The sequence below is a fragment of the Diadema antillarum genome, unplaced genomic scaffold (assembly GCF_040938485.1).
Source record: "Diadema antillarum isolate AM-2024a unplaced genomic scaffold, OU_Dant_1.0 seq00001233_RagTag, whole genome shotgun sequence".
In the NCBI taxonomy this organism is placed as follows: Eukaryota; Metazoa; Echinodermata; class Echinoidea; order Diadematoida; family Diadematidae; genus Diadema; species Diadema antillarum.
In genome coordinates, this window is record NW_027272021.1 from 276,456 (window position 1) to 302,923 (window position 26,468).

Consider the following 26,468-nt stretch of genomic DNA (forward strand, 5'->3'; position numbering starts at 1 on the left):
TTTTGATATCAGAGAGACATGTGTAAGAGTTTATGACCAGCTTAGCCTAGTATCTTAGTGAGCAATGAGAATTCTGGAATATTATTTAAGTGTTCTTTTTTGCTGTATTATATTCTGTTAGTGTTATAGGCAACTTTTAGTTCCATTAAAGATGAAAGGATCTTATTTGTGAATTGAATGTTTTTGTAATGAAAGTGAATTAAATGCTGTGTACTGTTATCCAAATGAGTAGACTGTACAAAAATTAAAAAGCCAAGTCTTTATGTGAGTGAAGATATCACCTCTAACAGCCAAACTGAAGTCAGTATTTACTGATGCAAGAAGAGGTTAGTCATGAGGACATCAATCTAATAGCACCATTCTCCTTGCTGTCCACAGATGGACAACAGGGCCACACCCACATTGCCAGTCAGACCATCTGCAGTGGAGGGAGCCAGGGATGCCCCACAGCAGGTGGCTCCCACTGCATCCCAGGCCCCAGGGGTAGGAGGAGGAGGAGATGGTGTTCATCGGAAACCTGTGGAGGCCAGGAAGGAACCAGTGGGAGCAGCGTCTGGTGATCCTGGAGTCAAGCAGGAGAGAGCCAAACTGGAGTCAGCTTCCACTGATGCAGGAAAAGGTCAGTCACAGAGACACACCACCTGACAGTTACACAGATCCCTGGTCACATGACTCTCAGTCTTACAAAAAAAAAAGTGTTTTTCACAAAAGAAAGTCAGTAGAAAGTTGTCATTCTTTTGAATTTCTCAAATAAATTGTTAAATTCTCATGCCCTCGCTGTAATTCTGTCTGCAAAGTGTTGTTACTGCTTGTGCAGAACCAGACAAAAGTTTGTTATTTAAACTTTTTTAAACAGAAATTGATAGGTGTTGTGGTGTCTTCAGAGATATTGTATGTGTTACCCAGCCAGGTGGGGCTACTTATGGCCATAGTAGATGATAGGTGTTTGACTAGATGTTCTTGAATGCAATCTTCTCCGAAGTGGCATAATGCACATACATTGTATCTTTAGGAGCTTGTGATTTTAAGGAAGTGTGATTTTATGAACCATATCTGATCTAATTGAAAAATAAAATGAAAGAAAATATGTCACTGAATGGCCCAGAAATGTCACTTGTACATGTTTATACAATGATGAATAGGTGAAATCATTCTTTTCCAAATGATTTGTAATATGAAACCCTTACATAATATATTTCAAAGATGAGGCAAATCACAAATGAAATTGTATTTAAGTATATGCTTGGCTCATTTTCATTTAAACATAGGTAAAGGACAAAGTTCACATCAACTCCTACGAAGTGAATTATACAAAAATGAACTCTAAAATGAGACATTCATGCAAGCATTTAAAGATATTAGGCTTTTCAGTGAAAAAGAGATGAACTGGGCCCCTTTGCTAGAAACTTTGCATTTAGATGCAAGTGTGTTGCTAAAAGGACTCAAGTTAACAGTTTGCATCCTTTGATACAGCCATTGATTATTTTTTTCAGTAAGCACTTATAAATAGCTTGGGTTGATTATCAAGGAAGACTGCCATGCTACTTTACTCCTTAAGCATTAAACTAAGCCAATGTTGGATGCAGCACAATCAGGCTGAACATAATCGATATCAAAGTTCATCAAATCTGTATGGAATTGGGTATTATCAAAACTAATTAATCGCAAGTCCAGTTTGTAGCAACAGGACCCTGGACTCAGAGTCGAGTTGTATATCATACAAGTGTCTGTATTGTTCCTTTGCTAGAAACAGAGTTACCTGGAGACAACAAGGATGCCAGGAGGGTCCCAGCAGAGAAAGAGGGCGCTATGGAGCAAGAAGACAACAAGATGTCAGAGGTCAGTCCATCCGACCCACCCTCCCAAGATGGCAGCACAGCTGGTGAGGAGAAGACGGACAAGGTGAGTTAGTGGATGCAGAAGGGATGAGGATGAAGTCACATTCAAAATGATGGGGGTTTTTTATGAAAGGAGTTGCAGTCTCTACATACCTAACTCCTTTATTCCTCTAATGCAAAGTCACTGTGATATTTGGATCTTGATGAAGGAGATATCAAATAGTGGATTGTGAGAAAAAAAGGATAGAAGGGAAAACTGAAAAAAAAAAATGATAGAAAATGTTACTCTGATTTTCATTCCTTTATCTGAATGAAAATGTGTATTTCTGTTAGTCATTTGTGAAGATTTATATTTGATTTTTTTTCAAATTCACCTCTGTGTTCCCTTGAAAAAGGGGAATCAAAGTGTAGAGAGGTGTATGTGAAGGCGAAATCTCTTTGAGGATTTGTATCATTTTCCACAGGAGAAAGAGGTACATGATGAGGAGAGCGACAAGAAGAGAGACTCTGAAGACATCAAGAGTTGCCTTGACGACAAGAAGACAGTATCTCCAGATGACATCATCCCGATGGCCGGTAGTGATGGAGAAGTGTCAGGCAAGGATGTGGAGGAGATGCAAGAGGTCTCCCTGGAGAATGGCTCCCTGGCTGAGGAGGATGATGATGATGAGGAGGAGGAGACCAAGGCCCCAACCCCACCCACCAAGGACACGGACACTGCCTCCCCTATCGTGGGGATGAATAACAAGGTGGAGGGTAAGGCCAGCTCTAGTGACATAGAGGCAGGAGTCTCCATGGACAGCGAGGCAGCCAGTGCAGTCCCATCCAAGGGGCCTCAAGCTATCTCCTCTATCTCCTCCATGGCATCAGAGAAAGTTGGTGAGTCGGATGGTGAGTGCATGCAAGCCAGGTTTGTGGACCCCCCACCCTTGCTTGACTTTCCTTTGTCTTTCATTTTTAAGATAGCCACTAGTTTGAAATTTATCGTCAGAAAATGAAGAGTGGTATTTCAAGGAGTTACATAAGCTATAGAAAAAATATGCCCATGCCATTTATGTTTATTGTTTGATGCCACGGTTATAGTTCTGCATATACACACACAAAAAACCCAGCAAACAAACAAACAAACAAACAATGCTTTTAACTTATAGAAAAGTTATGCTCCTAAAGAATTTTGTCATCTGCATGAAACAGCAAAAATAAGTTAATTTGTCCACCATGTAACTATTTGAATCGTTACTTGGGCTGGTTCTTCATATATGCTATTAAATGAAACAAAATTACATGTGCAAAGAATGGAAACTATCTTTAAAAAAAAAAATCCAGATTGTCAACTCATTTATGTTTATGACATTGTAATTATTTTGATACCACTGGTATAGTTCTGCATATAAACACAATTGCATTACTTTTTGTGTTGTTTTACATTTGTTGGAAAATAGTTACAATATGTAGCTCTCATGTATTACAAAAGACAAATACAGTATTTTGATTTGCAAACCCAAACACCAAGTAAATGGTTCCCCATTGAATTATGTTAGAATTTATTTGAACCTCCTTTGTCTTTCTGTCATTGATTGTTTCCTAATATACCAAACCACTTTTAAACTGGACTGTTGCTTGCAGTATTACCAATACTTTTTCCTTCCGAGTTTGTTATTAGCTTTACACGTGTATATATCTCCCCCTCCCCTCACCAATGGATCAGTTTGTGCAATACTGACATTTTTGGAGTTTGATTGTATTCCTTGGCACTACTTGCATTATATTCGAATATATTTTTTTTTTATTTGCACCTGTCAAAATGTAAAAGAGCTTTGTATGTCCCAGTGTTTACACACTGATGTATCACTTTTCATGTGTCACTAATTCATCAACTCTGAATCCTTACTACATAAAATGCTTTTCTCTCTTTTATTCCAAGAGTAATGTTGATTGCCTGTATTTCCAGTGCAAGCGAAGAAATTAAATTCATAGCATGCTTCATACCACCTTTTGTCACTTCCAAGAGCAAGATTTGATTGCTTTGGAGTTTATGGAAAAAAAATATGTTCTTTTATTCATCAATCACATTCTGACAACGCTGTTCAGTGTGTATTGCCAAGGAATTACTGTAATATATAGTAAAGCTAATAAATGTGTGTGCTTTTGTGTATATGTCAAACAAAGCACATGGTATGTATGGAGAGGGACAACGTAATATACCCTTTTTAAGTCGAGGTTTTAAGCAAGAGGTAAATGCACAGGATGTTTTTGAATTTGCAAGTTTTAAGCAAAATGGGTTATAGGTTCTGAGATTTTCTCCCTATGTTGAAATATATGGCTACAACAGAGGTGAAGTGCTCAGCTCTGCCCCAGAATGGTACCAAGAGCAATGTTTCCTGGTTGCCCATCTGTATCACCCAGATTACATTGCAATTTAAGACAAGCTCACAAATGTCTTGTCTTGATATTTACTTGATGTGAAAAGTTGTATTCTATTTCTCCAAAGCAAACTTTATTTGAGTTTTAGCATCAGAGACCTAGATGCCCACTGTAAATATTAGTAGCACATGGCAGCTTATAAACAGACCTTAATAATATTCACTCTATTTAGAGTAATGTGTGGAGCCTTTCATGTATTTATACTCCATCTCTCATTTAAATCTCACTAGTGATGAAACTGATTATAAGAGTTCATTGAAAAAAAAATCACTGATAAATGATAAATTATGAATACTTTACTCGCCAACTGAGTCAATGAAAGACATTGCCTTTTGTATTTTAACCAGAAATGTGCAATGAAGTTTTACGTGTGCTGTAAGATGTTGGGATGGCAGTATGGTAGTAACAATCCTTGTTTGACACACCCAGAGAAGAGAGCTCTTCACACGTGGCCCTGGACAGGAACCAAGAATGGTGAACAGCTACCAGATCACCCTGCCCCCAGCATGGCACCTGTCCCTGATGCCCCCACTGCTTCTGCCTCCAGTGATGGCCCCACGCCCACCCCCTTGCCCCAGGAGATCCAGGAGAAGGCAGGTCTCTACCGACCGCCACCCTTGGACCTCTCCAGCATGCGGGATGGGGCCGTGGGTCCATCCCTGGCAGAGCGTCGTTTGGCGAGTGGGGCTTCAGAGGGTACTGTGGAGGAGCGTCTGACTAAGGCCCTGGAGACAGCTGCGCCCCTCCTGAGGGAGATATTCCTGGACTTTGCCCCCTTCCTCTCCAAGACACTGCTTGGCAGTCATGGCCAGGAGCTTCTGATTGAAGGTGTGTTCCTCACAGGGTGCAGGACAACCTGCAGTATAGATGCCACTGGTTGACAGGGTTGAATCGTGTCTATTTCATATGTAGCTGTGAGAAAATTCATGTCACCGTAGCAAAGAAATTTTTATCAGTTTTTTATGGTATCCACCAAAGTTTTGAAGGGAGATTGCTGTTAGTATTGGAGTCAATGCCTAAAAAGGCTGAGGTGTGTTGTGTTGAGTGCAGAAGATAATTTCCAGTCACCTGAACACAGAGAGAACCACTGGCAGTGATGGAAAGTTGTAGTATTTTCAAAGCGTGAAAAGTACAAGGTCAAGAATGTTAATTCAGCTGCAATTGTTCATGGAATCAGTTTACTGCTGTACATCTCACTTCAATTCAGCTTAAATCATGCCACCCATTAAAAGTATGAGGGTGTTAAAGTCCCGTCTTTGTGTGAGATTTGTATGATACACAATAGTACGTGTACACATAATCAAATGTGTATCAGTGTTTTCAAATGCCCAAAGATGCAAAGTGCTGGTAGTAATGTGGATTAATGATGACAGGAAAAACAAATAAGGTGTGAAGGTTTATTTTCATACGGAGAATACTTTGAGTTTTTTACATGTTTGTTAAATGATGGTTCTCTCTCTTATTAGGTCTGATAACGATGAAATCATCTAACTCAGTGATTGAGCTGGTGATGATGCTGTGTTCCCAAGAGTGGCAGAACTCCATCCAGAAGCATGCTGGCCTGGCCTTCATCGAGCTGGTCAATGAGGGCAGGCTCTACTCGGGGCTGACCCGTGAACACCTCCTGCGTGTGGCCAATGAGGCGGAGTTCATCCTCAGTAGGCACAGGGCGGAGGACGTTCAGAAACACGCCGAGTTTGAGGTGAGGCATTGACTGCTACAGCCATCGACATAAGCCCCCGCTCAGGATTATGACTTGATTATGACTAAGCTGTTTAGTAACATACAGATAGTTTTTTTTTGTTTTCTAACTTTGCTGCCTTATGAATAAGATTATGTAATTTCTGTTCACTTGTTTTCAGGATGTGCATGCCAATAAACAAAGCACAGTAAGGTTTGAAAGTACCTGGCGTGAATAAAAAACTTTTTGGCATTTTCATTTTTCTGTTTAGTTGTATAGTGTCCATTCCTACTAGTCATCTGTTTAACCTAATAAAATGACTCTGAATATGCAAACGACACCCACAGAATGTAAGTATAAAGACTTTCACAGGTTTACTGCAGATGAGGGTATGGATTGTCAGGTTGAAAAAAAATGACCATGAATTAAGTTTGATACAATCTTATCAGCTTACTTGACCCATGAAGTGAAGTACTCAGTAAGCTATTGTAATCACTGTTTGTCTGCTGCCTGCTGTCTGTCATATATTATGTGTTAACTCTTTTTCATATTTCTCTTCTTCAACATGCATGATCTGATTTTAACTCATTTTAGGAGGAATAATTCTGATGAGTAGAAAATGTGAAGTTGTTCAACAGGTTCAAATGGGCCCCATGAGGTCCAAGGGATTGAGCCAGTAGGGCCTTTTAACTTTGTCTTGCCTGCTGTGTGTTTGATGTTTGACTCCAGAATTTAGCGTACTTTAATATCATCATCGGTCCACGGTGGCCCAAATGTAGTATTATCCATCAAACAGCATGGCAGAGGTTTCATCAAAATTGGACCTCCCTCAAATATGGAAGTTTAAAGCTCTTCACATTCATATTCAAATGACTGATAGTACTAGCAATCAGGAAGCCAATAGGAGGTGATGATATCATATTCTCGCTAGACTCCCGTTGACATACACACAAATCTTCACTAGATTTCTTTGTGTGATCTAAATTACAAAAGAAAAATTCATATCCTTTACTTCTCAAATTTCATCCTTGTGGCGATATATCTGTCAGTGGTGTTGTTTATTACGTCAGTGGTTGTAGTTGATCAGTCATTGACCAGAACCGTTATTTTCATCATTTTGTTTTGCACCAATCCATTATTACAACCCATAGAGCTCTGGCTGCTATAGCCAATTTACTTGTCAGTTAATCAATTTGACTTCCTTTCATGTCTCTGTGATGTGTGCGTGTATATTTTGTCAGTCACTGTGCGCCCAGACATCCATGGACTGCCGGGAGGAAGAGAAGATGTGTGACCACCTGATCACAGCGGCCAAGCGACGGGACCACATCCTGGCCAGTCAGCTCATCCAGAAGACACTCAACATCCTTACCAACAAGCATGGCGCTTGGGGAAACAAGTCTGAACGGTGAGACTATTCCCTACAGTCCCACCCCTCCCCACCACCACCACTAAAACTTCTCACATCTGTGTGAGAACTGACTGCGTAGATGTGCCAAAGACAGTGGTGGTGGGCAGAACTCTATTCTCAAGTGGGATTTAAATTGTTCTTTGCCTTACATGTGAGGAATAGTAGTTTTATCCTGATGCACTATTTGACAGGAATCTGGTGTAACTGCCTGAGAAACTAGAGTCACAAGCCTTGCAGCTGCATTTTGCAGAGCTTAGAGCTTATATAGAACAAACTGTTACAGAAATGTAATCTGCTGATGGGAATTGAGTGCACCATTGATGACATAATAGACTTTGTAAGGTACAGTTTTATTTGCCCAATGTATCCAAGATCCAAGAGTTGACGTGCTAGATTGACACATGTTCATTGATCCTACATAGTACTACAAAATGTGTGTCAAAATGACTTCCAAGCTATGTGGCTGTGTTAATCTGGAACTAGCTCTGAGTTGCCTATTTTGATCTGTGTTGGACAACATGATTTGAATTTTGAGGCAAGATGCAACACTTCCCCCTTGGCATCGTTTCTTTTTCAGTTATGTAAAATGGGATGAAGATAATTTGTGTTTGTGGGGAGACTGGTAATATGAAATCATTCACTTACATTCTATATGGCATTTTAGAATAGCAAGTCGATACCAACTGACAATGTCGTGTTATGCCTTCGACAATTCTAAATGTACCTAGCTGTATCTGATGTACTTGTATATGAAAATGTAAAGATAGCCAGATTGGTGTGGTGCATAATTCTGAAGTCATTTTATAGTCATTTGAGTTTTCATCTCTCTTCTGTTCTTTCATCAGGCCTCAAGAGTTCTTCCGCCTTGACATGTGGGAGGACAATACACGTCGTCATCGTCGTCTGGTTCGAAATCCATATGGATCCTCGCACTCAGAGGCTGCCCTAAAGGCTGCAATAGAACATGGTACTTTTTTTCCCCGCGGGGGGAGGGGGAGGGGGAGGGGGATGATCAGTGTCAGCACAATTTTAGAACAATGGTTATTTGTGTGCTGGGTCTGATATTTTCAGGTGGAAATCAGCATTCTGTATATTCAAATTCTCATATGAAATAAATTCTGCTCTTTTCAAATCTTAAGATGTGATAAACCATACATACATTTTGTAAGAGATGTGTTTCTGGTGAGCCAGTTAGAAGTAGACGAAGGCCTTTAGAGAAAAACAGAAATAGTGCCATCAAAATTTCCACTTTATTCAAGAACAAAGCCGCAATTTTGCCCTACCATTCATGAGGTACACCTCATAATATTGGCAGTAACGGGGGTTTGAATTACTGAGAATTCATATAAGTTGCACAATCTCTTTTGTGTAAATTTTGTGCAAAAGGATATTAACTTGTTATGTCAAAACAGTTGTAATTCAGTTAAAAGTAAAGTATAACAAGTAACACTTGAAGAGCTTGAGGGCAATAGATGTGGGAAACTTGGCCAGTGTAATGCTGCTGTGTTTGTTCACCTGATGACTCCTCACTCTTCAAGTGACCATGTCACTTCAGCCCCATCTACAGCATGCTGTGTTTGAAATTAAAGACAAGCAGCAAGCAAAAGGGAGAAACATGGCATTGAACCACTGAAAATGATTTAAACAAAACTGCTTCGGGAAGCTTTTACTGTTGAAAATTTATACCAAATTTAGATATATACCTATGAAGATATTCAGAAGTAAAAGAAAATGGGGGAAAAAAATAAATTCAATCATTTTAGGAATCTATACTTTCTCATCTTTGCTTCTCCTGTGAAAGGATCTTGTGCGACTTCTGTCAAAAATCATCAGACCCAGAGACATACAGTGACGTTACAGTTTGAATAGACAGTGATGCATGCTTGTCTTCCTCTGAGAAAAAAAAAAATCAAGTTTTGTCTCCCAGATGTGTGTGGGTAATCTTTCTTTTATTCTTAAACTTGAAAGCATGAATTCATATTGCTCGGTAATGATTTATAATAAAGATATAAAGTTTGTGTTGACACATCACCAAGTAATCACCACATAGCTTGGAAATGAAGAAGAAAAAATAACTCTTGCTACTTTTTTACATGTCAAGGTGCAATGGTATCCAATGGAACAAACTTTTGATATTTATTTTTCACCACTTTTCAGACAGATTTTTGCTAAAACACTTCTGTTTTCCCTCATTGATGTCTAAATATGATAACCAAATCCATAGGATGTAATACACAGGGATTCAATTTCTTTAACAGAATGGTTGTTCTTCAAACCAATTTTGGAAATATTTTGCGCAGTCTAAACATTTTGCTGTAGGGCAGGAGATCATAGTTTTTGAGACTTGACAGGAGGGTGGCATTGTGCTGGTGGTCACATCAAGTGTCATCAGCTGCTAACTCGTACATGTGCTTCAGTATGGAGAGGCACCTTTCCCACGTGTATCCCATACTTTCCCTCTGACTGCATCACTGTGTGTAGTGAGTGTGTGTGTGAATGTAGCCATGTTGTGTGTGTGACAGACAGTTGGAGAAGGAAAGAGGGATTGATCTGAAAAAGAATATCAAAAAGAATGTGTTCATTGCTAAGTTTGCTAAGTCAGCAGCACTGCCTTTTTATCAGCACTGTCAACAAAGAAAGCAAGATCAATGGCTTCGTAAGTTGGTGTTTATGCTGCAGCAAAATTGACTTGATTTTCAGGATCTAGTGTCAAAGTGATGCATAGTGGAAGGCTAAAACCCCCATTTTGTGCAAGTACACACCTTGAACGATGGATACACTATGGATTGATAGTGAGACACAGTATTCATGTATCAGTGAGTGCTACATCTTACTCTTCTCACATCCTCTTCCAGGTGAGCCAGAGGATGTGGTAGAGAAGGCCAAACAGGCCCTCCACGCACAGATTGCTGCCAAGCAACGCACTGTACCAACATCCGAGTTGGATGAGGATGATACCAGTCTCCAGGAGGATGCAGAGCTGGAAAATGAACTGGAAGGTTTGTCCACTACTTACGTCACTTCCCTCTGTACAATCATTTTTCTTTATCTCTCTCTCTCTCTCTCTCCCACCCTCTTCCTCTCTGTCATGTGTTTCTACCTCTTGCTTTTGTCATCTTCACTTTGCCATTTCTCCTTTACTACTTTATAGATAGAATATGAAACTGTTTTGCGCAGTTGCTGTTGTATTTACTTTAGTCGGTGTCTCACTGGCTTGGAGGCTAGGTGGCGACTTGAGTCTTTACTGGTTGTGGAGACGTCTGTGCAATGTATCTCCAGCGTCTCCTGGAGACTAGCATGTCTCTGCGGAGTCATAGGAAAATCAGAGACTTTTTCCCGTTTCCAGCAGGTCTCCAAGATGTCTCCGCAATATCTCTGCAACATCTCTGTCAGTTGGGATAATTTTATCTGGGACTGTGGAGACATCTCAGCCATGTCTCCCTGCTGTCTCCTTGATGTCTCGGTGACATCTCTGCAACGTCTCCATGATGTGCTGGAGGCAGAAGAAACATTACAGTGAGGATGCAGTGACTTCTCCGCAATGCTGCTTGACCCACTTAAAAGACCACACGACTGAGCATTCCTGGTCCAAGTCACATACATTTCTATCAAGGTTTTCATCACTGATTGGTACTTGTTCCTGCTGCTGCTGCTGCTCCTTGTACTGCCTTGGAAGAGGCCCCACCATCTTGTGTAGCCAGAGGACAGCTCCAACTCCAGAGTAGTACTGTCCCTACACCACACCACTCAAGGGTAGTGGGGGCTGCAAGGACAAGAAGAAGGAGGATGAAGCAATTGTGGCAACTTCAGAGGAGTTTGTGGATGTTGAGGCAGCAATTGATGCTATAGAAGATGAGGAAGATGGTTCCAGTGGCAATCCTGCTTTAAAAAAAAAAAAAATTAGTTGTCACCTTATCTGGAAAAGTTATTTTTTCGGTCTCTTGAGTCACTTGAGTAACTGCAAGTGATCAGTCACAACAGTCCCAGTTATGTCTCCGCCAATGAGATATGGCCCTTCATACTTTCTGTCTGTCTCCTTCCTTCTTCTCTCTCTTCCTAACATGTTTTCATAGCTGATATCCATCATGCTATTTCCTCTCTTCATCTGCTTTTTGAGTATTGCAAATATCTTTAAATCTTTCTCATACTCTTTCCTTCTAAGTTATCATCTTTCATTTCAATTTGCCTCTTTAATGTTTTTGTTGGCAGTTTGAGGTTCCTTGTATCCATCTTTTTTCATGATATTTACTTTCATGTTACTGCATGTGGAATACTTAACATTCTTTTTTTCCTTTTTTATATTTTGTGGCACATATGTGCATTCACTGTGTTCATTCTAATTTTGTATGATTTGTTGGGAATGTCCTCTATTAATCATCTTTGCTGATTTGCTCAATAATCCAAAAATATAGGTAGAGGTTCTGCCCTGCTGTTTACTAAATGTGTTCAAGATTTAGAGAAGGAATATGATTGCTAGGTGCGATGGGTTTGACAAAACAAACGTAGAGGAAGAGGACTTACACAGATGTGTGCTGAACTCTGCATTATGTTAATTTTCAGGATATGCTGCTAATGCTATAGCTATCAGTTATACTCTGCTGATTTTGCCATCATCTCCTGTAGTATAAGTGCACATCAGAAGAAAGTGTATAATGTACTGATCAAAGAATGTTCAATGATAACCAGACTTGGTTTCCTGAGTCAGCTGTCATTTCTTGTGCAGTACATGTAAAACAGAATCTTTACAATCTATCAATCTGCCTTCCCCACATCTACTATAATTGAACTGCTCATGTGACAGACTTGTATCTCTGAATGTTTGCCTTGTTTTGTGCCTATCGTTATCATTCATTTCATTCTAAAAAATGTGTTGAATTCTTCTGGAACATTTTGCAGCTACCAGTCTCTCTCTGTTTCTCTGTCCTAGAGTATCTCCCTTGATATTTGCCTAAATGTTTGTCTGGCTTCCTTGTCGTACAGCTTCTTAACAATCTTTATGCCACTGTTCACCATCTCGTCTCTTGACTTAGCAAGAGCTTTGCCAGCCTTTTATTACCTCATCTTCCACACATAAATCAACAATGTGTTACATGCATCCAAGAGCTCTAAGAGTGAAAAATGCTTTATAGCAATAGATAGCCAACACATCAATGACACTGGGTGTAGCATCAATTCTTGTGTTGGTGTAGGACCCTAAAGTTCATACATGATGTTGTCATTTCTGATCTCTACCCCAAAGGGGAATCCCCAATGTGCAGGTTGATATTTTAGAATCTTTGTCAAGTAGCATCTTGTGACAATAATAGAGTAGATGTATTCACCTTTTTTTTTTAACATTTTTTTTTTTTGGTCCGGCTGCAATTAGCATTTGATTGTTGTGTTTGTTTTGTCTTGCACCTCTTTTTTTCACTATCAACATCATCATCACCAACATCATCACCACCACCACCACCATCATCATCATCATCATCCTCCATGGCAGGTCGTCAAGTATTGTTGGGCATGCTGCATGAGTTTAATCCCCAAATGAGTCTCAAACTTGCAGAAGGTGAAATGTCTCCATCCAGATATTTTTTAAGTGTGCGTGTCTTCCTCACCCGTCATCACTGGTCCAGTGCTATCATCTCTCACTTCTGATTTCAGTCTTTGCACATATCAGAAATTTATTTGTTTCTTTGCAGTGATGTGCATGTATGTCTGATATCATAGAGCAGATGAGCTATAGGTGCCTGCCATATATTCATACAGTCACTGTGTTGGTTGATTTGATTTTACATGTACATATCAATGTGTCAACAATTAATCATGCTACTTCATCCCCTTCTCTCTCTCTTTTTTTTTTTTCAGTTTCATATTTGATTGTAGTAGCCCAATTCCTTGTTTGCAGCCACAAAAGCATTTCACCATAGACTTACCTCACAAGATTATCTTTGTACTTTTGATAATTTGTAACAAATTATCCAAAACAGTATGTCCATGTATTCAATGAATGGATTGTTTGCAAATGTACAGCAAGCCTCTACAGTTCTGTGTTTGATTTTGCATATTTCTGAAAATTGAGAATAATTGTTTCACTGAAAATAGGATTTAATTCAGATAGATTTGTTCCTGTGTGGATATTGAGGCATCCATCTATACATTCCCTCCAAACTGAGCTTGACTGATAAAAGTAATCTGGTCAGACGAGCAGAATTGTAAACGTTTGATGACAATCAGACACAAATCAGACCGTTCTGGAATTCTAAAGTTGAACTTTCTTTCTCAAAACAGTGATGCTAGTCACAGTCAAATACACAACCTGGGAGCAGTCAGAGAGGGCAGTCCTTCACCAAGGTCATAGGGTCAGCAGGATCTTGAAAAACACACACACACACACACACACACATGAAAAAACAGATGGTAAAAAACACTTTTGACAAACAAACAAACAAAGCAACACCAGCAAAAAGAAAATGTCCATGGCAGAGTAATAAGACAAGGTGTCAGTGCTTTTTAATCTTCCAATTAGTTTTTGGAGAAAAGTTTAATAACATTATTTTTAGCAGTGATTTAGCAGTAATGAAATGTAAATGAAAGGTCATGTATTGTGATTGGTTGAGAAGGTGGATGCATCCCAGTTGATTATGTGCTGCAGTCAAATTGCTTCTGGCCCAAATTAAAGTTATCAAATCTATGTAAGGCCTTGACTTCTCATGACACAAAACTCATGAATAGATTGCACAATCAATGCAACCACGTATCATTCCAATTCGGCTGATGACGAATGAGTATTTGAGGATTGTTAATATCTCCTATTACTAGCAAATGATTGCAAAGGTTTTTGTAATGGGGCCCCAGACCTTAGTTATGAATGACCATGGTTGCTGTAGATCAAACAGATATAGATGGATACACACACTGATGATGTGAGTGGATAAATGAATTAAACTTCAGTACCAGCAATCTGTATAGGGTCCATATGAGTCATTATTAAACTAGAATCAAAACATTATTCCCTTTAAGGCTGCGAAATGCCATCTCTTTGTTTCGCGTTCTCCTACCCTCAACCCCCACCCCCTTCTGATTGTATACCATGACCTATTTAATGAATACCTCAGTCTGACATGAGACTTTCCTCTCCAATGCATCTACTTCTTATAGTATATTATCTGCATGGCCCATTGTTGTAAGGATGTACATCAGGTGCACAGTCAGTAAGAGGGAATGATTTTCATACAGCTAATAGACTTACAGTACTCATTTTACAGGCTCGGACAGGTGGCCAAAGATTGCTTGTCAGTATTCTCACTTTTCATTCTGGCAGTTTGAACCAAAAAGAGGAATTCATCAGAAATTACTGTATTGTAGCGTTGGCTTTGACCAGAGAATTCAAAGTATGATTTATTATTTTTTTAAACACATTTGGAACAAGACAGGTTTTTTTTTCAACCTGTAAAAAGAACAGTATTTATTTTAAAAAAAAATGACATATTGAGCTCTATCTTTCATGAAATCATCAACATCACTGTGAAGCATTAGAAAACTCTGAATGCAAGTTGTTGATTTAATTACTACTGGTATGTGATATGATACAGTTTAAATTGGCCATCTGATGTATTTGATTTCAGAACTTTTGCCATAAATGCCTTTTGAAACTGTCTTGATTAATGATGATTATTTTTATTCTATTGTTTTAATTTGCATGAGATGCATATCTTTTGTAAGACTGTCTCTCTTTATGTTGACTGTAATTTCTTGTGACAGATTTTCACATCACATATAAAGGCTCTTAAATAGCTTTATAAATTGTAAGTGTTTACGCTTCCCCTATAGTATTTTCAGCACTTTTAAGTTCATAGCTATTTGTCATTTTTGTGCAGCTGTTCCTAAGCCTTGCTCTGTATCATGTGTACTTTTTGATAATTTAGCTGGCATGTCATTATAGCATGCCTTGAGTATTCAAATGCAGTATGGTACAAACCACTCTACTTCCACATGTGTGGTGAAGAGGTTATGAGGGCGGTGTTTGTTGTTTGTGGGCAGAAATGCTCACTCTAGGATTGTGTTTTGTGTTTGTTTGTATGTCTTATTTTTCATTGGATGTGTCAGGATAGACTCTGATATCTGAAAAAGAGGCTGAAGTTTTCAGCATATGTCACATTCCATGATTCCTGGTCAAAATGTATCATTTAGACTAATTGTTTTGTTACAAATGTCAATATCTTTTCATACTGCGTGCTAGCACTGTTTCAAGTCACAAATCTAATCACCATTGGTTGCAATACAAATCATCATACTACAGAAAAGTGTTCTAAGGAAGAAACATTCCATTCACGCAACACAATTGGTGATGTGTTTCAGTTTACGGCAGTGGCATATGATGATGTGATAGGTTTAAAAAAAAATTGAAAATCACTGTCATAAAATTAGGAAAAGCCTTTTTAATAGTATCGATATTTAAAAGACAGATGCAGTGATACTTAGTAAGTGCAATAAGTAAATCTTGTTGATAAGATAACGGAGACAAAAAGACCAAACACAGAGGGGGGGAAAAAGACATTGGTGTGACACAACTTTGACAGATGAACCATCTTGTCTATGAGTGTCAGTTACAGCTTTATGTCCTTCACATATGTTGTTGTTGTTGTTGTTGTTGCTACTTAACTAACATGGCCTTCAAAAATTGCATCTAGCAAGTTATTTTCATGCATATAATTTTCCTAGGATGGGTGGAAATGAAGTGTAGGAAAGAGAAAAGTTCACATGGAAATAGCGTTCTGGCACTTTGATCTGACAAAGATTACCCGTTTGTCGCCAGAGTAATTGAATTGACTCTGAAGAATGCTGTGTTTTCCCTTGTCCCAGGTTTTAATTTGATTGGTTATATTTGCTGTGACAGGACAGGGCAAGTGTAGTTTGTCTTTGAAGACACTGCCACCATTTTGCTGGGAAGGGGGAAGCAGTGATTAGGCCATGGGGACAAAGTTGTGTAGGACCATTAGCTTTGCTCAATCTGACAGTTCACTAACTAATACAGTTCTTGCCTCTAGGATATGGCAATCATGGTGATAGTACTTGAGGGAAGAGCTGTCCTTGAGTAGGACAGAGAACCAGAGACAGAAAAAAAGAATATCAAAAGAGAATAGGTCGCTCTGTTTAATTATCCTGACATTTCTGCAGCAATGAATAATCAGAAGATGGATTTTGCTGGAGAAAACCAATTGGTTTTGCCCTATGAACTGATACTAGTGTACATTGCATTCCTGCAGGTAATCCTTTATTACTGTTTTGTTATTGTTGTTGTTTTTTATTGGCAGCAAATGAAAGTTATTTGACCTTATAGGAAAAATGCCCTTAGTGGAATAAGACTTCAGTTACATGTTAGTTATTCCCATATTACAGGATATGGTACATGAAGCCCAATGCTTTCTTTAGACTTTATTTTAGACTTATTTTGAAGTGTTCATGCATCAGTACCAAAAATACAGGTAAAAAAACTGGTATTTGCTCTTCTGCACCATAATGAACTTTGACTGGAATATATAACAAGATATAATTCATTTCAGTTTCACAAACCTTGACAAAGACATTTTGCACATATATCAACAGTGCACAGAAACCCCTTTAAAGATAGTCACTTCTACCAATGATGACTAGATTCTTCCTTCATCTACACAACACAGCACAGTTAAAGAAACAAAGCAAAAAACAAACAAACAAAGAGAACTTGGAGGGGTGCACACTATACACCCACATTGAAGAAATGTTAGTGTATTAATTGTTTAAAGTATGAAAGAATATACAAGCTGTATGTGCAGAGAGAAGGAAAAGAAAAGAAAATGAAAGGAAAGAAAAGGAAAGGAAAAGTATACGCAAAGAAAATTTACTTTTAAAGGGATGGTATAATTGTGGCTTATGAAATATGAAAGAGCATACAATTCTAAGAGGAATTCAAAGTTTATTCATTGAAAATTGGTTTTGAATTGGCTGAGATATAAAGAACAAGGAGGTCCTAGTAAAAGATGGGACTCACCTTTTATTAGGACCACTTTGTTTTACTTTGTTTTGTTTTTTTTATTTCTCAGCCATTTCAAAACCAATTGAAGACCTGAATATAAGAACGACCCAAGTCCAATTTTTGGCCAAATTCAGTTTGACATGGAAATAGTAGCTTATGCATGGACTCATCTTGTGTATAAATGATAAATCCTAATTACCCCTGGAAGTGCCTGAAATGCATGAGTTAAATCTTATATTAATGTAAGAATGAAGGACTTGGGTCATTCTTACATTCATATAATAGCGCCCTCTCTCATCCTTCTCTCATCTCTATAGCAGAATATCATGTATATGAATCAAAGAACGACCCAAGTCCACCACACAAAATGGCCTCTCCACAATTAATGTAAATATTAATTGTCATAATAATATATGTTCTAATTTGTATATACAATGTTGCCTTCCCATCACAGTTAAATAGAATATTATTGGACAAATAAAAAAGATATGAAGTTTTTTTTAGTTTACTCGAAGTGGTCTTCCATGGACTTGGGTCGTTCTTATATTCATATACTCAATTTTCATCAAAGAAATTTTGAATTTCTTTTAGAATTTCATTTACCTTTCATGTTTTATAATTGGTTTCTAATTATCTCCCAAAAAGTTAAAATCTGAATCTGACCGCTACCAAAATTATACCATCCCTTGAAAATGTGTTGCTCCTTTGAGAATCAATCATGATTTTAGTACAGATGTATTTAAAAATGTTGTTAAAATTCTACAACTGAAACACACAGTAACATGTAAACAGCAAAGGACACCAATGAAAGAGAATTTTACTCAACACTTACCACTGATCTTAAAGTTGTGCATGGAATGTGCTTGGGTTGTAATCATAGGATACAAATAGCTCCTGGTACTAGCTGTCTGACAACTAAAGGTCTTTGGTTGCTCATTCAGCCATCTTCAGTTTGCTTTTCTTCTGACTAGGCCATCCAGCATGCAGTGTATTTATTATATAAATGAGCATGTCTAGGTGTGAACTAGTCCTTGATATACCATATTGACTTGGCTGTATAACTTGACTTCATTACCCTCCTTTCAAAGTTTTTTAACCTCTTCAGTTATTACATTCTGTTGTATGTCAGACATATGGTGTGAAATATTGCAGGGGCGCTTTTTCAGTTTCTGTGTCACTCCCAAGTTGTGCTCACATATCATAGATTAAACATCATCTTTGATGAGGGTACTTTCAGTATACAAAATACATATGTTTGATATACATCAACTACATTAGTGGAAGAGACCTTGGCTCGAGTATATAGATATACAAGTTATGTGGAGTTTTAATTATGACTCATCGGTATGTTGTATTGAAAGAGTTAGTGCTATGGTATGACCTTTCCTTCCAAAGCAAAGAAAGTCAAACCTGTGTACAACGACTGCTCATGGGAAACACAAAATGTGGTCATTATAGACACATTCAGTAGGAGCCAACAGGGAAGCTATTTTCAGTGTCCTATATAATAACATGTACACCATGATATTACTACATACAACTATATAGTACAGCATATTAAATCATGTGTATGTATGCATACGAGGTATATATACATAATCCAGGCCACAACATGAGAAAAGCCCCCTTAAGGCATAAAATGCCGAAAATGAGTTTTCACTGCCACATTGTAGAATGAACTCTGATGTATTTAGATATGGAAACCATTTTTTGAAATTCCTCTTCTCAATGCCCCAATTATGACATTTAAAACCGTATGTTTTGCCCAAATCCTGCCACTTTTTGATGCATTTATTCATGCGCGCGCAGCTAGCTAGCTGTTTGGGTTTTTTTTTTCGCATATTGGTTGTCAAACTTTTGTGCCGGTTTTATGGTGTTTGTGCATGACAGCGCTAAGGGCCCTTTTCTCACGTCGCAGCCCATATACTTGTATATATAAAGTCAATAGTGTTAGCTAATTGCCCCCCCCCCCCCCCTCCAAACAGTTACCAGTTGTCTTTTCTCTAAAAAGTTTCAGGGGCATTTGGTAGATGCAATGGCCAGCAAATCTGTTGTAAGCTAGAAGCTCTATCACAGCAAGCCACTGGGCGGTTGCTGTATACAGTTTTAAGTCATCTAGTGGAAATAATGGTTGCATTAGGTAGGTATACCATACAGGTTCTTATCTACACACTTTCTGTCCAGGGGATCCCATGTGGTTACTACTGTAAAACATGATATTTTCACGGCATGAAATTTTAGCAAATGGGAGCCGATGGCTTTATTTGTTAGCTCTAACATTCAATGCATATAGTGTAGACAAGATATTTAGTGTGCATTTTAATTTCGCGAAACTCGGCTCTCACAAAATTTGCGAAATTAGAATGAACGCGAACATTCCTTGTTTTACAGTATATGGGCAGGTGGTCATTATAGAAAGGTGGTTGCTGGAGCAGGTCTGACTTTATTTTCTTATTACAGCAAATTGTTATAAACCTCTGCATGGGAAGAAATGTTTAGTGAAATTCATTTCTAAATTTACTAAATCACATTTTTAGGACATACAGCGTAGTAAGAATTTGCTCAAATTGACTGAAAAATGACATTTTTCACACCACATATAAGTCAAATGTTGAACATTCAAACCTTGATGCTTCAAACCGTCAACATCAGTCCATTTTCCTCCAGAGATAAGGGCTGCATCAAATACATTCTAGGTTTAAGGGGCAGCATGTGGGCGAAATGGTGCTGTGTTGATTTAGATGTAGTACAAAAGCACACCTAATTTATAAATGCAGACATCAGACACAAACTGTGCAACATCTAATACCAATGCATGTATAGCACTAATTTTGAAGAATCAGCTTCATTTTGTCCATCTTAACATAAGATAACTGTATTCAGCTCCAAATAATTGATGCTGGTCTCGTATTATCTACAAGCAAATTATCGTGGAAATTCTAGAGGAATTTGACATAATGCTTTTCCTAACTGTCGTTTTACAATGGTTTACAACAGCAAGCAATTTGCCAGATTATGGATGTGACGTGTGCACATGCAAAACAAAGGCCATTTGAGAATTTTTATGAGTTTGCCATTGGCTTCAAACCAGAAAGCTCTATGAAGAACAAGTTAGGAGTTTCACATGTTGTGTAATGTACAAGTGAAAAAGATTAACCACTATGTTTGAGAATAGAAAGGTGTGAATATGACAGTGAGGTTTATCATCATATGTTTGCTGTAGAATGAGAAACTGGTGCAATGTCATAGCAAAATGTTATATTTCTTTCGTATGGAACTCAAAACAGGGCAGGACAACCTTGGAGGAGATTCAAGTAGTACTCCAGATGAGATGACAGAGAAACAGCGTTTTGTCAGGAGGAGAAACAAAGAGAATATATTGAAAATCAGCAAATTCTAAATACTCTGCTTTCTTCCTCATTGCATTGCCTTGGCAGTAAATTATGAACAAAAGAGGAAAAAATCTACAAGTACTTGAGGAGAATAACTCTTAGTAGAATACATCAGGAGACTTCTCTTGAAACTGATCACCACTAGAACTTGTTCTTCAATTCATGGCAGTAAATCTTGGATTAAGATTCTCCACCTCTGAGGGGATACTCTCCTCTCGTCTCACAGAGCACCTCTTCCGTCATTGTCACGGTGTGGATTTAAACACTTCTGACTTCCAGAGAAGGGATAAGCTAGTTCTTGATTTTGCCGGGCATAAATCCTGTCACTGTCGTCCGCAAGATATCAGAGACTTTGTGGAGAGAAATAGGCACCTTTCTCGTAGGAGTGACTACTCTAATTCTGTTATGCAAACAGTGTGATTCAGTGGCATAAAGTTGTTTTGCTCTTACTCTAATGCTCCCATCTCTCTCATTCTTTATCTTTCCTCTTTGTATTTCTCCATCTGTATTCATCTACCTTTCTCTAATGCCAATCTCCGTAGATGCTTTCACAGACAGGTTGAAATTAGACCATAGGTAGTCCTACTTGTGACCCAGGAAGTTAATTTGCATTTTAAATCCTGCACATCACAGTCAAAAGATTTCAGGTCCAAATGTCATATTATGCAGATTGTCATCTTTGCAGATTTTTGACGTGCTTGATAAAGTCAGTTCAGATCCAGTCTGACACAGGTGATGTCATGTGGAAAATATTTGATATATGTTTTGACTAGATGAGGTTAGTCACTGTCTGTGAAACTATTGATGGTAATAATTTGTGCTAACAGAAAGGTGTGCTTAAGGTAATCATTGTCTGTAGCCTGAACAGGCCAGGAGAAGTTGTGATCACAGTTCTTTTTTGTGTTTGTTTGTTTTTTTGACCTGATGTTTTGCACATACAGTTCTTGGTGAAATTATTATTGCATATGATTTTTTTTTTTTTTTTAAACAAGCGTTTGACATTTTTACATCAAGAGGCTATTCGTATTTTGTTTCTACCATGATTTACGATAGTTAAACAAGAGACTTATAAGCAGAGGTGTATAACCGACATTTGAGATTTTTTTCATTGTGAGCTGGGCAGTGCATATTTCAGTTGCAATAATGGCGTTCAAAGTAGAAACATGCATAAATACTTATTTCTGAATATTACAGAGTTGTAGTTTTGTAATTAATGCAACAATAATCAGCATTTGTCTGATAATGAAAGAAATTCTTCACACTTAATAACTGTGCATGCTTCAGGTCCCTGTGTGTTTCTGGTAAGTTTTGAGTAAAGTTGGAGCAAAGGTAGGATGGACACTTTACCAATATTTTAATGTTTGTTTTCCCCCCTCTTTCTAAATTGGCCTTGCTTTTGTATCCTCATGTCCTAGGTCCTGTGGTCTACACCACAACTGCTCACATGATCGCCCCCTGCGTGGTTGTCAAGGGAACCTTGTCTATTACGTCAGCCGAGATGTACTTTGAGGTCGATGAGGAAGATAACACTTTCAAGGAAGCTGACCCCAAGGTAGGTGTTGCAAATCTCTCTCAATATTGTCTCAAACTTTGTTTCAGCATTTGGTGTTTACTTCACTACATTGTATGTCTGCTTGCATGTTTGTTTGTCAGTTTGTCTGTTTTTTGGTGTATTAATTTCTTGGTTCATCAGAAGTGAGCAGAAGCTCAGACTTGCCACTTCACTTTTGACGATGAGGACGCAATAGCTGAGTATTCTACATGATGGCATTTAGCTTTGCTCTTGTTTCAGTTATCTGCAGCTGAAATAGAAGGATATGAATCGGAGAAAGGCATCGTGAAACGTATATTTCAGTTTGCTATACAGAAAATAATCTACAGAAAAAAATACATGGATTTTCATGTGATATACACATTGTAGCAGTAAGAGCAAAGTTGATGAAAGAAAAGTATGAATAGTTAATCACCATCAGACAATGTGTTTACTTTGATTTTAATGAGGAACATACAATGTGTACATTGTGCTGTCAACAGCATTTTTTTTTCTTCTTATGATATTACCTCATTCACAAATTTGCTGTGTGCAGCTGGTGACAATAAATTGGTTCATAGGATCAGATTGTGGGGTTCAGTCTCCACGTCCCTTCTTTTTATCTTCAGAGACTTTTTTGGGGGAATTAGTTTGATGGCCTGCATATTGGAGAAGTGTGAGAGGAGAAAAAATAACAAGAAACAGAAGTGGTGAGGTCTATGGCTGGAGGAGAGGAACCTTGGGAATTGTCATAAAGCTCAAATATGTGCTCATCCATCAAGTGAGTTGGCGTTTAATCAGCCAATTGCCCCTCCTCATAGGCATCGTTAAATGAACATTGGATACTCACTTTACTTTCTCTCTTTTTCTGGGGCTTGGTGGCAGAGAGGGGAAAGGACTTGGAAGTGAATGCATTCTATGGTAGGAAAAAAAAAAGACAGGAGTTTCTTTGTGTATGTGTATTGTATGTGTGTGTGTGTGTGTGTGTGTGTGTGTGTGTGCACACTAGCTGGGGAGAAAGATGCTATTGCCCGACCTTTGACCTCTTTGTCCCCATGCATCCCAGCAACCATTACAATGTGAGTGAACTTTTACCTGGTCACTGGGACTTTGGCAAGAGAGCTGATTGTGTTGAGAGCTGTAAGACCTTAGCTATGATTATTATGAAGAGTTAATACTGAGTATCCATCAGAACTGATACTGTTTCAATTCATGCTTTGTATGTGTACATGTCTGTCTTTATGTATCCCAGTGAAGTATTGTGGGTGTGCTTTTTAGATATGGTTTGATTTTCTGTTGTAATTGTGTTTTATTATAGTGAGATAAAGGACAAGAAGATGTCCTTGGTTGATAATCATGTACATAACTTTACATGCATCACCGACATGAATAGCATGTGACCCATCACTACAGTGCTCTGGTAGAGTCACAGATGTTCAAGCAAAGTAAAGAGAAAAAAAGTGACAGCATTGAAACCTAAGAAATGTGACTTTTAAGCGTAGTAAATAGTAGTATAAGGAGACTTCGAAGAACATTGATATAAGGATATAAGTTCCATAGACAAACGTTTCATATCTTAAATATCTCCTGTCGAAAGTCCGAAGTCTAGTAATGTATTTAACTTCTAACAAGCATTTTGATAGATGTTGAGACCAAAACAAGGCCTGCTTAGTTCAAAGGAAAGGTCTCCGACCTCACCCAATACCTTAGTGAATATAAGTCTGTAGTAGACACTTCGACAGTTATGCTCCCTGGCTTCAACTAGATAATATACTACTGATGCTTTTCCACACTCATTCATACTGCTTTTGTTTCATACATTCATTTCACATTAAAATGCATGTGCATTCTGAATTAGCCACAGTGGGCCAAAGACAATGCTATAGCAAGTGTCTAGCTACAGTGTAATTACAGAATCAATGAAATATATTCTTTTCAGTCTTTAGGAATAGTGTTTTTATCAATTTTGTGTACAAGAACTTACGAGATTCACATATCCTCCCCAAGAATAGCCAATCAACCATGTTGTAACGTTGTATTTCACTTAAATACTATTAATTATTATGTATGTATATTGTCAGTTGTCTTATTTTTGGTTACTAGGTAACAAAAAAACAAAAAACAAAAACAGACACACACTCAAAGGCTCATGAGGTTATGTCAGTATTGACTTTGTTTCATCATTATCATTGCCATCATTTATCTAATCATCATCATTTCTTATTCATTGCAATTATTGTCACCACAAGCAATACAACCACGACCACCACCATCATGCTTTCCAACTCCTTCATCATAACCATCATGTCTTACATCTTTAGCTGTCTGTTGGTCTGTAAGAGAGAAAGGGTACATCCACTATTACGACAAACCTTTTAATACCCCCTACACATACACACAGACACAAGTACAGATAGATGAATACACAAGAGGGTAGAGAAGATGAGAATCCGTAGTGGAGGTGTATGTCCACCATGAAGTACTGGAAACGATTCAGTAATCAGAAGACCCTTCATATATATATATATATATTTTATATTATTTGAAAAAGCGTACCTCTTCTTTCACCTCGTGATGTTTTGCCCATCATTGGCACTACACAGGCTTCAGTTGTAAAGTTGGTCTATTTCATCTTTCTTGGATTCTCGAAGACATCCACCCATACCTAGAGTTTCATTTATCTTCACTATCCCTCAAGTGTGTTCTGTGTGTTTGCCTTTTCTATCTGACAGATTTGTTACAAGAGTGGCCTAATTACAAGGTCACACATACACACAGACACACCCACACACACATGAAGAGTACACACTCGTGTGTGCTTCTGTCTCACACATGTTTCCTAGGAGTCGTATTTCACGTGAAAAGCTAACATCTTTTCTGCAGGCTACATTGTATGTCACCAGAATATCCCAAGAATCTTTGTAAGGATGGCCCAGCCCGACACTGGCAGCAGTATTAGTAATTAGTGCCAATTGAATCTCGTGTGCGCCAACCAACGTGGGCTCGTTAGCTGCCTGAGCTGCCAAACGGTTCAGGCATGTGTTGCATGCATTTGCCGAGGTCATTACTATAACTAGCTAAGCCCTGCCATTTGCACCATAGTCCTATGTGTTTATTCCACGTGAGCAGCAGTAAAATGTTAATCTAATGATAGCGGCATCCCTCGTTATACCTGCATGCTTCTACGCTCACGTCATTAGGGCTGATTAGCGGATATTATCATTTTGAAATTGACTCACGAATACAGCATAAGATACAAGGACATATATTATTTATGTTAATCATGTATGCATACAAAGGATTATATCCATGTGCTTTATGTGTAGACATTTTGTATCATCATGGCATTGTTGCTAATATAATCCTGAGTGCACTTTTCATGGATTGATCTGTTTATTTTCAGTTTTGAAAAAAAAAATGCAGTCTGAATTGCTTGGCTGCACCTTGTGAAAGGGAGATGAGGAAAGCAGCATTAAGCACTCTTGTGAGGATACGTAATGAATTATCAGTTAGCGACATGATGACAACATGGCATGCATGCAGACATTCCCGTAAAATTTTGGCATCTCATTTCAGTTAAAGGGTCATGTCTCTTCAACGTATGTTTGGAAATGATGATCCTGTGCTCTCACAGTCTCCGCTAGGTTGGATTGTTTAGAAGTAGCTCTGTAGTGCATTTTTAAATGGGCAGCTTCACACTTAAAAGGTTATTGCCTGCATGCAGACTTTTGTTTTATATCTGTGCTTTCGTTAAAAAAAAAATCAAGTAGCAATTTTATTTTTCTTTGCTGTTAGTGATTTCAATGACAGGATAGAGTTGAAAAAAAACACCAACATTTTACATTGATATCTCTAAGATTTGAAATGAGATGAAAAGGGTGTAGTAAGTACTCTAGAGAATAATTTTCAACACATCAACACATTGATATTGACACCCCCAGCCTTCCATATAAATCTTTATAATGTTGAACAACACACATACAAAGTTGGGTAAAATAGGATTTCTTGTTCGTTTATTATATTCTATTCTATTCTATTCTGTTTTAGTTTTTATTCATGGGGGGGGGGTGGGGAAGGTCACGGCATGGATGCAGATAATGTTACGTTTCTATGCCTATGTTATGTCAGTCCTGCTGCTATCATACTAGCTTTAATTTGCTTTTGCTGCTGCACAGAGATGAGGCCGGTATCCCC

At 38.2% G+C, this 26,468-nt stretch overlaps 1 protein-coding gene across 10 annotated transcripts in view; it reads left to right on the forward strand.

The window, feature by feature from the left end:
* LOC139745071 (neurobeachin-like) overlaps positions 1–26,468 on the forward strand; it is a 444,680-nt gene that overhangs the window by 205,246 nt on the left and 212,966 nt on the right. For 9 of the 10 annotated variants that reach the window (XM_071655484.1, XM_071655489.1, XM_071655487.1 and 6 more), the window contains 9 exons: positions 379–619; positions 1,748–1,902; positions 2,303–2,729; positions 4,692–5,090; positions 5,729–5,964; positions 7,185–7,351; positions 8,200–8,321; positions 10,210–10,353; positions 22,159–22,295. In XM_071655484.1, the coding sequence (XP_071511585.1) occupies positions 379–619; positions 1,748–1,902; positions 2,303–2,729; positions 4,692–5,090; positions 5,729–5,964; positions 7,185–7,351; positions 8,200–8,321; positions 10,210–10,353; positions 22,159–22,295 (2,028 nt within the window). The remainder of the gene's footprint in view (positions 1–378; positions 620–1,747; positions 1,903–2,302; positions 2,730–4,691; positions 5,091–5,728; positions 5,965–7,184; positions 7,352–8,199; positions 8,322–10,209; positions 10,354–22,158; positions 22,296–26,468) is intronic. The other variant, XM_071655485.1, reaches the window with a different exon arrangement.